Source organism: Chelmon rostratus, chromosome 11 (assembly GCF_017976325.1).
Source record: "Chelmon rostratus isolate fCheRos1 chromosome 11, fCheRos1.pri, whole genome shotgun sequence".
Taxonomy (NCBI): domain Eukaryota; kingdom Metazoa; phylum Chordata; class Actinopteri; order Chaetodontiformes; family Chaetodontidae; genus Chelmon; species Chelmon rostratus.
This window is the reverse complement of record NC_055668.1, coordinates 19504942-19519588: the sequence shown is the minus strand read 5'-3', so window position 1 is coordinate 19519588 and position 14647 is coordinate 19504942. Positions and strand designations below refer to the sequence as shown.

The 14647-nt window shown below is 40.1% G+C and overlaps 1 protein-coding gene across 4 annotated transcripts in view; it reads right to left on the bottom strand.

Annotated features, from left to right (window-relative positions):
• The window catches only part of cep170aa (centrosomal protein 170Aa), a 42381-nt gene that overhangs the window by 22725 nt on the left and 5009 nt on the right, over window positions 1–14647 (bottom strand). For all 4 annotated transcript variants that reach the window (XM_041947088.1, XM_041947090.1, XM_041947089.1 and 1 more), the window contains exons 2-8: window positions 9515–9574; window positions 8716–8852; window positions 4752–4841; window positions 3182–3260; window positions 2904–2962; window positions 2547–2772; window positions 15–152 (exon numbers count right to left, since the gene is read on the bottom strand). In XM_041947088.1, coding sequence (XP_041803022.1) covers window positions 15–152; window positions 2547–2772; window positions 2904–2962; window positions 3182–3260; window positions 4752–4841; window positions 8716–8820 — 697 coding nt within the window. In that variant the 5' untranslated portion in view covers window positions 8821–8852; window positions 9515–9574. The remainder of the gene's footprint in view (window positions 1–14; window positions 153–2546; window positions 2773–2903; window positions 2963–3181; window positions 3261–4751; window positions 4842–8715; window positions 8853–9514; window positions 9575–14647) is intronic.

Below are 14647 nucleotides of genomic sequence, written 5' to 3'. Positions count from 1 at the left end.
AAAAAACGTCCTACCTGAAATGGAGCTGTCATGTTTTTTGTTGGATGACTTGCTTTCTTGTTTGAAGGAGTTCTCATCATCTGCATCCCCATCCCCCCACCAAGATGGCTGGCCGTACAGGGGGGTCCCACGAGGCAGTGCTGTAACGTCCCCTGAGACAGATGCGCATACACAGACACATTTTAACAAAGCCTTGCAGAAAGAACACGGTAATGTAGCTTTTACTGCGGCCTGCCATGTTCAACGTGTTTATTGCGTACTGTACATACTCTGGTACTGCTGGCATAAACTGTTCATTGTATCATGATGGCATAAAGTGAACCCATCTGCTCTTTGTGTATGTGTGTGTTAATTCCACACTGGTCGGGTCTTGCACCAATGACCTATTTTCAGAACTTTAGCAGGATGGACACACACGTGCACACTGTCTATCATGCACTCTCTCTCCCTCTCAGTCTCAGAGACAAGCAGTTTAAATGAAAGAGGAACTTTCTGTTTGCCTCCCTGTCTCCATTAGAATAAAAGCTGACATGGGACGAGCATCCTACAGGAACTTCTTTTCTTAAATTGGCAGCGGGGTAGAAAAGTGACAGGAAACAGTTGAGAGAGACAGGAATGGTAGGTAACAATGGTCTCCAGCTGGATTTGAACTGGAGCAGCACTGTACCACAGGACGCACCCTCCCTGTCTTAACCTCTTCCTGCTTTATCCTCTTTCTTTACCTACTTTTCTTTTAAGTACCCCATATCCTGAGCTATGTAAGTTTAATCACAGTATATCCAGATAATTACAGATGCTTTTTACCAAACTGCGTGCAGTAAGAAGGGGTCTTCTATGTAAAAGCAACTAAATGTATGCTCACTGTGTGGTATATAATATCTGGGTGAGGCCTGGTATTACAGTAGCAACATCTGCAGAACCACAGTGAGGGGTGTCATTTAACACATGAGCTGCAGATGGAGAGACAGACAACACAGTATGCATATGTTTGCTTGTTTTTGGTCCAAATGTGGAAATATATGTGTGTGTCAGTGAATGTTACTGCATTTTAAGAAAAGTAGTGCTGACATATGGGTTTGCATTATGCACACACTCTGACCCTGTTACTGCTTAATCTGTGCAATAAGACAAGCCCCATGTGGCCTTGTTTCAACATCAGGAGCTTAACCAGGACCCCTGCTGGCACCCTAGCCTGGTCAGTGATAGCAATTATTATGGACACCCTCAGACCTAAACTACCTTTATGTTAAAACAAGCAACTACATCTTGATGTAGTGGTTAAAGCCCTTTCCCTGGTGACCATGTCCACCCCCTACTGGCCTGAGATAAAACCCCACCACACTTAACTGAACCTATTCTTGGTGAAAATGGGTATTCTTTTCATCTTAAAAAGCTTACATGCTTCTTAAAAAAACATATGTGATGCAATTTTCAGGTTTCTTCGTAGTACAAATGCAGACCAGCAAATGTCTCCACCTATAGTGCATGAATGCAATACAGAGAAGCCTATTCTTTGGAGGTTGCAGAGTACATTCAAATACTTGGTGTTGAAAAGGTGACATTTTAGTATTTACAGAGTATTAGAACATTGCTTAAAATACTGTTCCATAGGTTATTATACAGCAGTGAAGCCATTAAAAAGGTTTAAACTGGGCTCAGACTATGCAAGTTTTAAAATCCTCACCGATTTTTGAAATCGGGTTGCATTACGCACATTGAGAAACTTCACAGATGTTCTCTCTCTAATCTCAAACATGAACACATTACAAGATTTGAAAATAATGGTGTATCACACACCCTAAAAAATATTATTGAGATTATTGTGACAATGCACCATCCCACTAATCTGTCTCACGTGATCTCATGTGGAAGCAGATGTAAACTAAATGGAAACTAAGAGGGTACGACAACTCACTTTAGTAATTCTTTGCAGTAAAAAAATAAATAAATAAAGGCAGAAGGCTAAACCAGTCTGGATTAGAAAATGTATGGGGAAATGTGGTCAGCATGGGTTGTCTATACTTCAGTGAGAATTAGAGATGAGATCTACTATGCTTGCTATCATGACTTCACGGCTAGAATGTTTACTGTTGCTTGGCAACACCGTCAGCTGCTCAATCTCCTTGCAGTCTCTCTCGTTGGCTGGGAAAGTACTGAAGTGATAGTCAACAGCTCTGAATATAAAACATGTGTGAAATTATCGGGGTGGTGATGAGTCTGCTGGGACAGGTGAGTTGGGGATAAATTGGTCCAAAACACTTGCAGTCTAAGCCCGGCTTGTTTGTGGTGTAATATGATCCACCACCCTGTGACCATTTCTGAACTGTTGAACTTGAATTCTATTGTTTGTATATTTTAAAGTAAAATAAGAAGCAAGTGGCCTCGCAATAGCAGTAAATGCATCTAAACACCAAATCACCAGAGCAAACTGCCTTAACACATAAAACATTAGATACTAACAATGCACAGCAGACACCAAAAAACAATTTCTGAGACAGCTCACATTTGTAGTATTGTCACAATTTCCTCTATGATCTGCCTCTTACCTCCTATCCTCTCCTCTGCTTTGTGAGTGTCCACAGGTTTAGTTTGTTGCTCCTTGGAGGAAGTGACCCCATCTGTTGCTCGACCCTCCACTGGCCTTAGGGTGCTGCCACTGGGGGACTTCTTTGTTGGGGTCTTGGCAGGAGATTTGCTTGTGGTTGTGGTGGTAGTAGTTTCACCATTGGACGGCTTCTTACTGAGCTGGAGGCCACTGGTGAACTTTTCATGCTAAAGGAGGATGAGGAAATGAAACAGCAGGTAGCGATTTAAGGAGTAAAATACAACTGTGTATTATGGTGAACATCGATACTTGGTGGTGTGTGTTAGGGTACATTCTGTGTGTATGTGTGTGTGCTTACCTTTAAAGCCTCCTCAGGCACAGTGAGCTCTCCTCTCACCACCGTGAACAGGTTGGTATGTGAGACAGACAGGTTAAGGAAATACCGGGCACAATTAGAATACATGTACACACACACACATACACTTTAGGCATGATAGGAGTTTAGTCCTGCAAGCTGTAAATTCTATAATCTTTATATAGTACACAGTAAAAGAAGATAAGGTAGAAATTCAAATAATAATACGGGGGCTTGAGTTGGCTGTTCACCATGTTTTTAGAAGGAAAGTGAAAGGATATCATATCCAAACCTCAGCTTGTCCTCCAACTTCAGAGTGATGTACATCTGCTCCTGGATGCGGACATCATTTACAAAGGTCTACAGCGGGAAGAGAAGGCAAGACAAAAAACAATCAAATGTAACAATAAACCATTATTATTTTAATGACATAAAATAAACATTAAATAAACTACAGTTCATGTTTGAATGGGAAGAGTTCAAATCTATTCTTTAATAACAAAAAAATATCTATTATTTCTAAGATGCTTCCATGTGCAAGAAATTAGACAATGGAAGCACAGAACACAACTTAACAGTCCAAACCCCAAAGATATCTTGCATATATGACCAAGAAAAACAGTAAATCCTGAAGCTGGAACAAGAGAATGTTGGGCATTTTTGCTTGAAAAATTACAAAAAACAATTTAGTAAATTAGTTGCTGATTAATTTTGGTTGGTGATTGATGGTTCAATTTCAAGAGGAAATAACAACTACTGCTTGGATGTTAAACAGATATTTATTTCTGGTTTCAGGATTTTGGCAGCTGTAACAGTTGCCAGGCAGTAATGTTAAAGCTCCATGTGGTTAGTGATATCCGATTATGCATGAAGCCATGGTGAACAGTGGAATCAGTGGGCACAGCCAGGCCTAAGCATGACAATGCATGTCTATGACTTTCTCCCACTTCCATTCCACCCATTCACCCCTCCCTCTACTATGCAGCTCTGAGACAGATCATGTGTCACTGAACTGCAAATGAAATTCAAATACTTGCACTGCTGTTGTAATAGAACATTCCTTTCTCCTCTCTAGTGAGATGAATTCGTGACAGCTTAACAAAGCAGCAACCAAACACCTCCAGTAAGACAGTAAATGGTCACTGGACAGTGCCCAAACACTGCTTTTTACTCACCACTGTGGCAAATCTCTATATATCCACTGACTCAGCAGGACAAAACTTCCACTGAATCCAGCCAAGAGCTGGATGGTTAATGACACAGCAGGAAGTGACTCTGACTCTGGCTTCCTGTCTGAGAACTGGAGAGGATGTGGGGGGCATGCTGCATACAGTACGTCTCCAATCTGGTGAGCTGTGACTGAGTGCTTTTCGCTAAACATGACTAACAGCATGTGGACAATGTTACAAAGAGAGAAATGAAGTGTATCTAAAATGAAAGACTGATCAAAGATTGGGCCCTTAAGTTGTGATTTGCATAATTAGGTTGAGATTCCAATTCCAATTGAGATAAAAATCTTTATTGACAGAGTGATTGATTAGCAGTGGAAAAATAGAAGGTCATATTGACTGCCAAATAATAAGTTAACCTCTAACCCTTCAGAATCAGCTCTGACCTTGAATGTGTTTGATTTGTTCCCTCTGTGCCTCTTAATTTCTCTCCATCTTTGCAGTCTTGATCCATCTCCCTCTAAACCCCTTTGCCCCTCCTTCAGCTAGTTTAAACTCATTCCCTTATCTCACCTCACCCAAAATCCTTCTCATCTCGGTTCATTTCTGTCCTGTTTTCATTCTCCCTTTTACCTTTGTCCTAACCTCTCTCTGTTTTGAGTATTTCTATCTGTGCACTCACCCCATTCAGGCTGCCCAGATCCTTGACCTTGTGTTCGTCAGTCCCAGCCTCGTAGTTAATGACTGCATGCTGTTTATCCACGCTGCGGGACTTAAACAAAAACATAAACATGGAGCATTAACCAAATGCTTACAGTTTTGAACTTGATGTGATTATTAAGATCTGGTTATGAAGATCAGATGTCGTCAGTCCAGATTTCTTAACAAACAGAGGGAATTACTAGCTTTTCTCTTCATCTGTGCTGCTCTGCTGCAGAACAGCAACTGTTTCTCACACAAACCATTAGAGGGCTGTGTGTGACAGGAGCAGACTGTGCTATGTTAAATCTGTGCGAAGGTATGAACATACAAAGTCAAGAATGTATTTCTGACAGTAAGCCTAAATGTTACTGTGTATGATATCTTAATGCAAGATGGTTAGCAGCCTCTGTACTGCACTGTTTTTCACATACTTGTGTACATAATAGTCCTGTGTATTCTTTACCTTTATATGCTCAGCTTTGTCATACTTGTTCTTAGCTGTAACATTTATTCCTGTGTAAGTACATTGAGAGCATTGAAAAAACAGACTCAAATTCCTTGTATGTGTACACATACTTGGCCAATAACACTGACTCTGATATCTTCTATAATATCAGCTTGAAGCATATCAGCAGGAATTTCAATGTCTTTGACACTGCATGCAACATACTGACACCTTCATATTGATGCCCAGCTGTACACACACACACACACACACACAAACACGGAGGACAGTGGAACAATGAAGGACTGGAGGTGAAAGTATTGATTTTCTGCAGTGTCCTGATATGAGCCTATCAGCTCTTTTGACAATAAATTGCTTCCAACCCTGCAACCTTCTGTATGATGAAAAAAGATGATGCAGGCCTGAGATAGATCTGTTGTGGAATTGGCAAATAGCCCTCATTGTATCAATGTCACAAAATTTTAAAACATTTCTAGAAGAATGCATTGACTGATAAGCAAATTTGCTGCAGTCTCCAATAGTCTGTTGGAACGCCCTTCAGATAAGATGTACAAACCATCTAACAAATCAGTTAAAAAGACTTGTGCAACTGAAGCACTTTGTCAAAATTAAATTAAAAAATGATCAAAACCAAAAAGCAAGTAATTTGCAGAATGAGATCCAGGCAAAGATGAGTTTATTGTGCTGCAGTCAATCGATGCTGATTCTGGGAGGTGAATCTCATGTTCAAATCGCATATGAATCCTTCCTTTTAATCTTATTACTACGCTTGTTCAAACAAAAAAGCGACCTGGACTGCACGCAGACCATGGACGAGATTACATCAGTGAGATTAGGCTAGATCAAACAGGATAGAAACCAACTGAGCTGCCTGTTGTACCTCACACCACAGGATAGAGGAGGTACCTGCTGTTACACACAGACATACTGCCGGTCAACTGAGTATGTGCAGAGGCAACTTAGACTACAGATGTGGACTAGCTCAATATAACCAAAAGGTGGGTGTCAGCAAAGTAAATACATTTGTAGTATTCAAAGTGAGCGCATACAGAAACTTGCAGGAGTTAAACACATCTTGTGCATATAGGCAAGGAGTGAAAAAGGGACAAATGATAACAAGATGTGGAAAAGAAGTAAAATTTGATTCATCAAGGAAACAAGAAACACACACACACACACACACACACACACACACACACACACACACACACACAAACACATACACACTGCAGAGGAGTTGAGCTATGAGACAAAAGAGACAGAAGGAGCTCCAACAGCCTCAATGACTTTCCTATATCCAGTTTATTATTACCTAGAGGAAAAAATATATTACATGAGTCAGACTGACATCATGGAGACTATGTTCCTGTATTTATTACACCCCTTCTCCTTTTCAATAAATAAATAAAGTAAGAATCTATTCTGATCATGAGGCCAGAGCTTAGAAATAGCGCCACTGATGCCATTGCAGGAGAATTCTTTGAGATGACACCAAAACATTTACACAACACTCACTCAGACCACTCAAGTTACGGGGTGATAATTCTCATGTCATACAATCATTTGAAGTTTGATATTCTGTCCGTGAGTGTGTGTGTTTGTGTTTTATGTCGTGCACGACACAAGCAGCCCTTAACATTTAGCCATGTGACGAGGACTTGGCTCAATAAACCAGTCACATGGAAGACAACTGAAAGAAGTTACACAAAACAGACACACAAAGCCAAAAAAAATGGTCAATTTGAAAGATTTTCCATATTTTTCTAACTTTCCAAAGACATCACAAGGGTAAGAATACAAGAACACACACATGTACACATGCAGGAGCAGTAGATCCTCAACTCATCTGAGACATATCAGAGAATATGGATGAAAAAAAGACTACATGCTTCAGTAATCAACCCATATTACTTCTCTCTTGTGTTTCCTCATCAAAGAACAGGACTGTGAGAGGATTTAGGCCAGCTGGAAACTAATAAAAACTTAGCAATCAGCAGACTGAAAGGGCAGCACAGTCAACGTTAGACACAGAGTCCTGCTGTCTTTAACTGCAACATGTCTTCATAGGTAGTATCTTTTTAATTGCGATTGAAAGTTCATAACAAACTCACCACAAGTGGACAGAAGATTATATTATATGATCAAAAGCTCCAGAACAGCAAGTATTTCTGTATGCAAACATGTGTCTTTGTGACACCAGCAGGGTGCAAAGAGTTCACATTTCACAATATTTCAAAACTCAGTCAAATTTGTGCCATCCTCATCAAGACCGTGTGAGCAACATAGCTGACAGGCTTAACACTGGAACATCAAAACATAAAAGTCTGTTACCTTAATAGTTTTTTCTCTGTTTATTCATAAAATTCAGCATCAAACATAGACTTTAAAACAACCAAATAATACCATAGGAAACTGACTGAAGAGCATATGATCTAAGTAAAGCCAACTTATGACATATAAAATTTAATTTAAAAAAGTAACCAAACTGCACACTTAGATTTTAAAAAAATTTAACTTTAATCAGTCAGGAACTACCGTTCGTTCACAAAATAAATATATATTTTATGCTTTTATAATTTAGTTATACGCTTCAGCCTCCATAAATGGATTACATTTCTACATATCTCCGAAGTTTGGATTCAATACTGTAAGGATCAATACGACCAAAGGGACTGAACTGTATCTAGAGGGCATAGAGCCTGATTTATTTTCGAAAATAATGACACTGTTCTACACATTTTAAACACTTTCACAAAGTATCACACAGACAGCAGAAACCTCAGGAGAAATCTAATTCAATAGTCTCCCAAACACATTCAAAATGAAGAAATATCAGTGAGACTAACTTGAAAGTGTTCTTGACAGTCAGACTCTCAGACAGACACTGGTACCAGTAAAAACATCTCTCAGCATTTAATGTCATAACAGAGACATTAGTAGTGGGTAGAGGGTGCACCCTCTACCCACTACAACAGACTCAGGCAGATAAGATCTAACTCAGGAGGTATCTGCCCCACTTTCTATTAATAGCACAGTGACCAGAGAGGTGCACATGAGCATACACGTGGTCTCCCTGGATGTATGTACAGCTGCACAGACACCACCACTGTAGTACACACACAGGCACACACACACACACACACACACACCAACATGAAGACATGTATACATGTTCTACTGTTGTGTGCTCAGTCAGACTCAGTAAACAGATTTTTAAACCCAAGTACTGTGAGGTCAGTAGGTTATCTATGTAACTAAGAGGAACCCCTTAATAAGTGTCAGGCTCTATGTGTTTACAGGTCATCAAATTAACTTAAAACTTAGCAACTTACTAAGTCTCAGCTGCTATTAGACTGCTATTCTTTCTTTACTAAAGACATAAATGTATACAGAAGGAACAAGAGGGAAAATGCAACAATTACATCTGGTTTATTAAAGCAGATGTAAGTGGAGAAACTGCTGTATAAAGTGTTCCTACCTGTAGCATGAGTTCGCAGTCATCCCTGCCGACAAAGATCATTTCCCGGGGGAGTCTGTGACGAGTTCCCCCGCTGCTCACCAGGAACCAGGAGGTCACACTCATCTCTGCAACTTGCTGCTGCCTCTGGTACACACCTATTGGGACAGAAGCAAATAAGCAGTAGGTCAGCTAATCTGTACTTCTATAAACAGAGTTGGATCCACCAGCTGTAAAACTGCTTTCAAATGATGATACTCTGCCACATTTGTCCTCACATCATTTTAAAATATCTATATAAAGACCCATTCTTCAAATACACCATCTACTTGGAACATTCAAAGATTAGTCCTCTGTCTCAGAATCATATCATCTAAAAAACACAAACATACATATAGAAAGTCTGAAACAGTTTAGGATATTATGAATATATGAAACAACTGCAGGAACACTTGTTTTATTGAACCAATTAAGCACCATTTCACAGTGCTCTTTAAAAAAAAAGACTTTTACAAGGAGGGATCGAAATATAAAGGGAATTCTCTCTTCTGAAACAATGGAAAGACAATAATTTATTTGATTGCTGCATATTTGTGGGGTTAAAGTAAACACATTCCATCGTTGTTCCCTTATCAGAGTGCACCTTGCAATATGTAAAAGCAAATTAAATAATAGCATTTTTAGAGGAGAGAAAATTGCAATATTTGCAAACGTGGCACTAAGGTTTGAAGACCATTCTTTTTCCTTAACTTAGTGTCAAGAAAATACAAATGCAAGTAAGGAGTTTCAAAGTTTGCAAATAGTAAGTTCTATTACACACCTCTGGTCCAGGTAGCTCACTGCTGATAGACTGCCAACAACACAACACAGCTAGGCCATCCTGAGAAAGGAGAAAGATGGAAATGCTTATTTTCTTGTTTCATTTAAAATCACAGAGGCAGGCAAACACATAATATTTGTTTCTTTGCAACATGATATAAACAGTCGCAATGTATGAAAGAACTGATGAAGCAATGAAGGAATACAGTAGAGTTACAGACAAAGTGTAAACATTGAGAGAGACACTGAATCAAATCACTCCATCTTGCTTCATTTTCTTTTGCTGGTAGGGGGAATGAGGTTGAGTGGGCGGTCTTGCAATGTGATGCCTCACTGTCTACGCCTGGAAATGCACAGTAAGCCAGCCAGTCAGATGCATCCTCTCTTTCTCTCTGCCTGCCCTGATCACTGCCAGATGTTAGATGAGGAAGTGATGTAGGAATGTTGGCTGGCCTCCCCAGCAGGACATTTATTTTCCCTCCAGTCTACCTCCTCCCCTCGCTCTCCGTCAGATGAGCTCGAAAGGAGGTCAAAGCCAGCCACTCTAACTTTCTAACTGCCCAAGCCTGGAAGAAAAATACCAAGCAGAACTAACTGGGGTTTTATCTGTATGGCTGTTTTCTAAAGAACTGCCAACATAGCACGTTAGAAGTTTGGCTGATGGCTGGTTGAGTGACTTCTGGGATTGATGCTGTCTGATTGAGTGACTGGCTGTGAAATCTAGCAGCCAAAAGCACCTTTTCATAATTGATTTTTTTAGACTGTTACAAAATGACAACAAAACAGAGCAGAGCCTCTCAGAGTGAAGTTGAGAATCTGTTTCCTCTGTTATTAAACACATTTTAAAAGATTGCTGCATTTGGTTACACCTTAATGTCTAAACTAATACCGCGGTTTAGACAACTTCAATATTTTTTATAATGATTTATTTCAAAATGAGACAGGTTTCAAAGGGAGGCTTTTCATGGTAATTTCAAGTGCCGCTAAAATAACAGGAGCTCTTCTCGTGTGTAGAAAGTGCAAAGAAAAGCCCATCAGAGAGGGAATTAAAGATTATTGAGCTAAGCGCTTGCTCACTTGACCTCATAAGTACTTGGTATACCAACTCAATAATCCCCTGGGTAAAATTCTAATCAACTGCACACCTCTGACAGTTCCTTGCACGACACTGTTCGTAACATGACTGCACCAAAGCAACAGCTGTCTCTGATGTAAAAGGGATCAACTCTTCATCGTAGTATTCGCTCAGAATATCTGATATACAGTATATAATATTACTTTACATCATGCGTATAACATTTAATGAGGGAATTTTAGACAGAGTAGCAAAGTACTGTGATATAAGTAATCTGCTGCAACATGCTGTCCTTGTTAAGTGTTTTTTACATATTTTTTACATCACTTTTTCTTTTATGGTGTTAAGAGTGTTAAGAGTGACATGAAATACGTCCATATGTCCAAAATTTACCAGACTTTTAGAAACACTATGCATCCACATAAGAAATAATTCCTAAAGCAGGTACAAAACTTAAATGAATTAAAATTTCTGCATCCTCAATATAGAATAGATGGGAAAACAATGCAAGATTGGATTTCCTTACATCCAACCAAACCATCACTGTATGATGTGCATGTTGTGCTGCAGTACCATGTCATACATGGGACACACAATGTGTTTGGACGCTACAATGAAACATCACACTATGCATACATTTCCTGAGAAAGCCAACAAAGAACAACAACAGCATTGACATTACACTATAATTATGTGTGGCCTCCCCTCCCCACAGCAACCAAAGCATCTGAAGGCTTGCCGTCTCAATAACCACTGCATACTCACAGCAGAATGCAAGGTTAACGAGAATGTGGCTGAGAAGCCTGAATATGATGCATACCAGCCTGTGTGGTGCCATTAAAAAACCTTCTTTCTATCACACATGAAGAGCATGGCACAGCTGGAGGAATGCTGTGGTAGGTCTGACGAAGGAGACGCAGCTGTCTGCTTTACATGTGCTCTTTACAGTGCTAATGCTAAATGGCCGGTTTGCCCAAATTACAAAAAACAACAAAAATTATACTTAAGGAAATTCAGACTTAACCGAGTGGTTAAGAAGGTCAGCTCTGTCATAGGATGCCCCCTCTGCCCGCGAGAGGTGGCGGGAGAAAGGAGGATGATGGCTAAGATATCATCCCTGATGGAGAGCATGTCCCACCCCATGCAGGACCATTTGACAGCAGTGGGCAGCTACTTTAGTGACAGACTGCTGCAACCACAATGTGTAAAGGAGAGATATGCAGGTCCTTCCTTCCTGCTGCTGTCAGACTTTACAATCATCACTGCTCCCAGTAGACCACACACGAAACTGAATCAGTGCATCCTAAATTGTGCAATATAAATACTTACATCTTACATACAACTTACATTGACAGACTTACAGCAATAAACGCCACATGTATAGTACATGTGGCATTTATTGTTGTATTTGAAATGAAAAGTAAGAGGAGATCGAAAAAAATGTTTGCTTCTAATTATCAGTGAAACAACCCATTAACACTTGTGGTTCTGTCTCATCTCCATTCCACTCTTTCAACAACTCAAATTCCTGCTGGGGCTACTAAGGAGAAGTAGTGACCTCATGGTTTTGGCAGGAATTCCCCAGCACCCAGACCTGCGCTTATCTCCCCCGACACACACACATGCACACAGAATTAAGGAGTGAAAGGACAGGATTATTCCAAGATGACTGTGAATTCTTTGTTTGAGGGAGATGGCAGTGAAGCCACAGGAAGCATGCACAGCACTTCCTGCAGTGGACAGAGCTCACTTGCCTTTTGAGTCCACAGTAGATGTGCATCTGATGTTGCTCATGACTGTCTGACATGAATGAAAAACCATGTGTCACCTACAGCAAGGCTGCTCGTCCGCAGCTCGAAGGAACTGAATCACATTGTCATGAGAAAAATCATCTCAAACACTGACAAAGAGGCAGATTTGAAGCAAATTAGTTTGAGCACTGCTATTATTATTCATTATATAATAAGATGTTCAGACATTTAAAATAAGCAGGGCGATTATAAAGCAGTGTTATCCAACACTGCTTTATAATCAGATTTGTTGGCTGTGACTAATCACTCTTGGCGTTATGTTTCCGTTCTCCCGCAAACTGTTATATAAGCAGTCTTCTGTCTTTTCAACAATTCAAATCTCTTCCCTCCACTCCGAACCAGCCAATCACAGACTGAAAGAGGACAGGAAGTTATGTCAATGATTGCCAGTTTATTAACTGTCATCGCCTTATTTGTGTCTTTACTGCAACACGTGGCTGCTGCTCTCCACATAGCATCTGGCTCCAGCATGTATCCCAGGATGATGCAACAGCTGGGTAACCATGAGCACTGTTCATCTGCTTTTTCTATCTAACCCTCGCTGACCGTCACATCACCGCCGTGACTGTGATAGCTGACTCAAACCACATCATGCGCACTGACAGCTGCTGTGTGTAGCCTCAACACACAGATTTGCGCAAACACATGCTAAACAAACCAAAGCGGGAAAGACAGTAGGAAAGAAAGAGACAGGAAAGCAGGCACAGAGAGGCAACTCATACTCTCGTCACACACATTTCCACATGGTCTCATGATGAGAGCCAAACTTAGCCCTAGTAAGGGTGTGGCTGTCTGCCTACATTGTAAAAATATAGCTTAATCTTGGTGCAGCAGCATTAAAATTTACAAGCAGCTACAGTGGATGTTAGCTCTACAAAACTCATTAAGTAAAAACCATGTCTGGCTAGGTCACACCCTATGTGCAGTGTGTCTAAGGGAAGTAGTAATGACAGAAAGATGTTGCCATTTGTCATATTTTGCTACTCACTGATAATAGTGATTCAATTGAAAAGCTTTTAGGCATTTGTTGCTCTGAACGTTCATGTCTGGTTGGCCTTTCCCAGGAGGTATCAACTGGCAGAAAGGAGGTGATGCATTTAATGTTTACAGCAGCAAACACTGATTGTTCTGATATATAAATAGCACTCAGTAGTTGAGCAGTGATAGCCCCCTTGGCTGAACAGACAAAATAAAGAGCAGTATGTACTATGTATTAAATTAAATTCTACCAACAACAAAACCTGAGGAGAATATCATGATACATGGCACTCTGACTCATTGCAAAGCTTTTTCTTGAATGTGCAGTGTAAAAACACCACAGCAAAGGTGGTTTAGTACCAAAGATGTTGCTAAAAAAAAAACATGACTCTTTTAGAATAAAATTTGTGTAAGGCGAGAAATTCATGTTCTGGTATAAAAATTGTAATCAATATTGTAGCTTTCCAAAACTGGAAAAAAGAGCAAAGGGGGTATGGGGTGCTAGCAAGCACCTTGGAGGTATAAATACACTGAAAGACAAGACAAATAGAAATGCAGCTGCCTATTCCATTGAAAATGCTGAGGTAAGGTCAGTAAGTCAATACGTAATAGACAAGGGAGACAGAATCTGTCTTGCAACCCCAGGGATGTTTTGGAGAAGCACAGCCTCCAGACCCTGAGGGGTGTAAAGAACAAACTAACAGATTCAAGATGAGACAGCCAAACAACCTCTGGTCAGACAGACAAACAAACACACAGACAAAAGGTTTTTCTTGTCCCCAATGGCTGAGTCCACTGTAGTTCAACAGACATGAAAGGATATAGAAGAGAAGGTATACAGTCTATTGTTCCTCTCTGAACTTCAGGCTGAAGGAGAGATTGGGCTTTTTCTATGATGTAGATAAGGATACACCAGACACTTAAAACAAGCTGAATCACAGTGTTGCTCTTTGGGTGATGAACTTAATCATTTTAAAATCTTACCACCTGTGAGCACTGCGGTTTCACAGATTATTGTATTTCACTAACATACTCTGATACTCTACTGTAATGATACTTGCATATCACACTTGCATGTAATCTACTGTATGAATAAAATGTGTGACAACAAGCATATGACAACACTGAACTCCAGCACTTTGCATGACCAGTAAATACCCAGTAGCTCTACAGAAGTATGTCAGTCACAAAGGTTTTGTTTGATATCAGCTAAATAATGCAGTATATATGAGATGTTCTTGGTCTTAAATTAAGGATGCGCAAAGGAGCA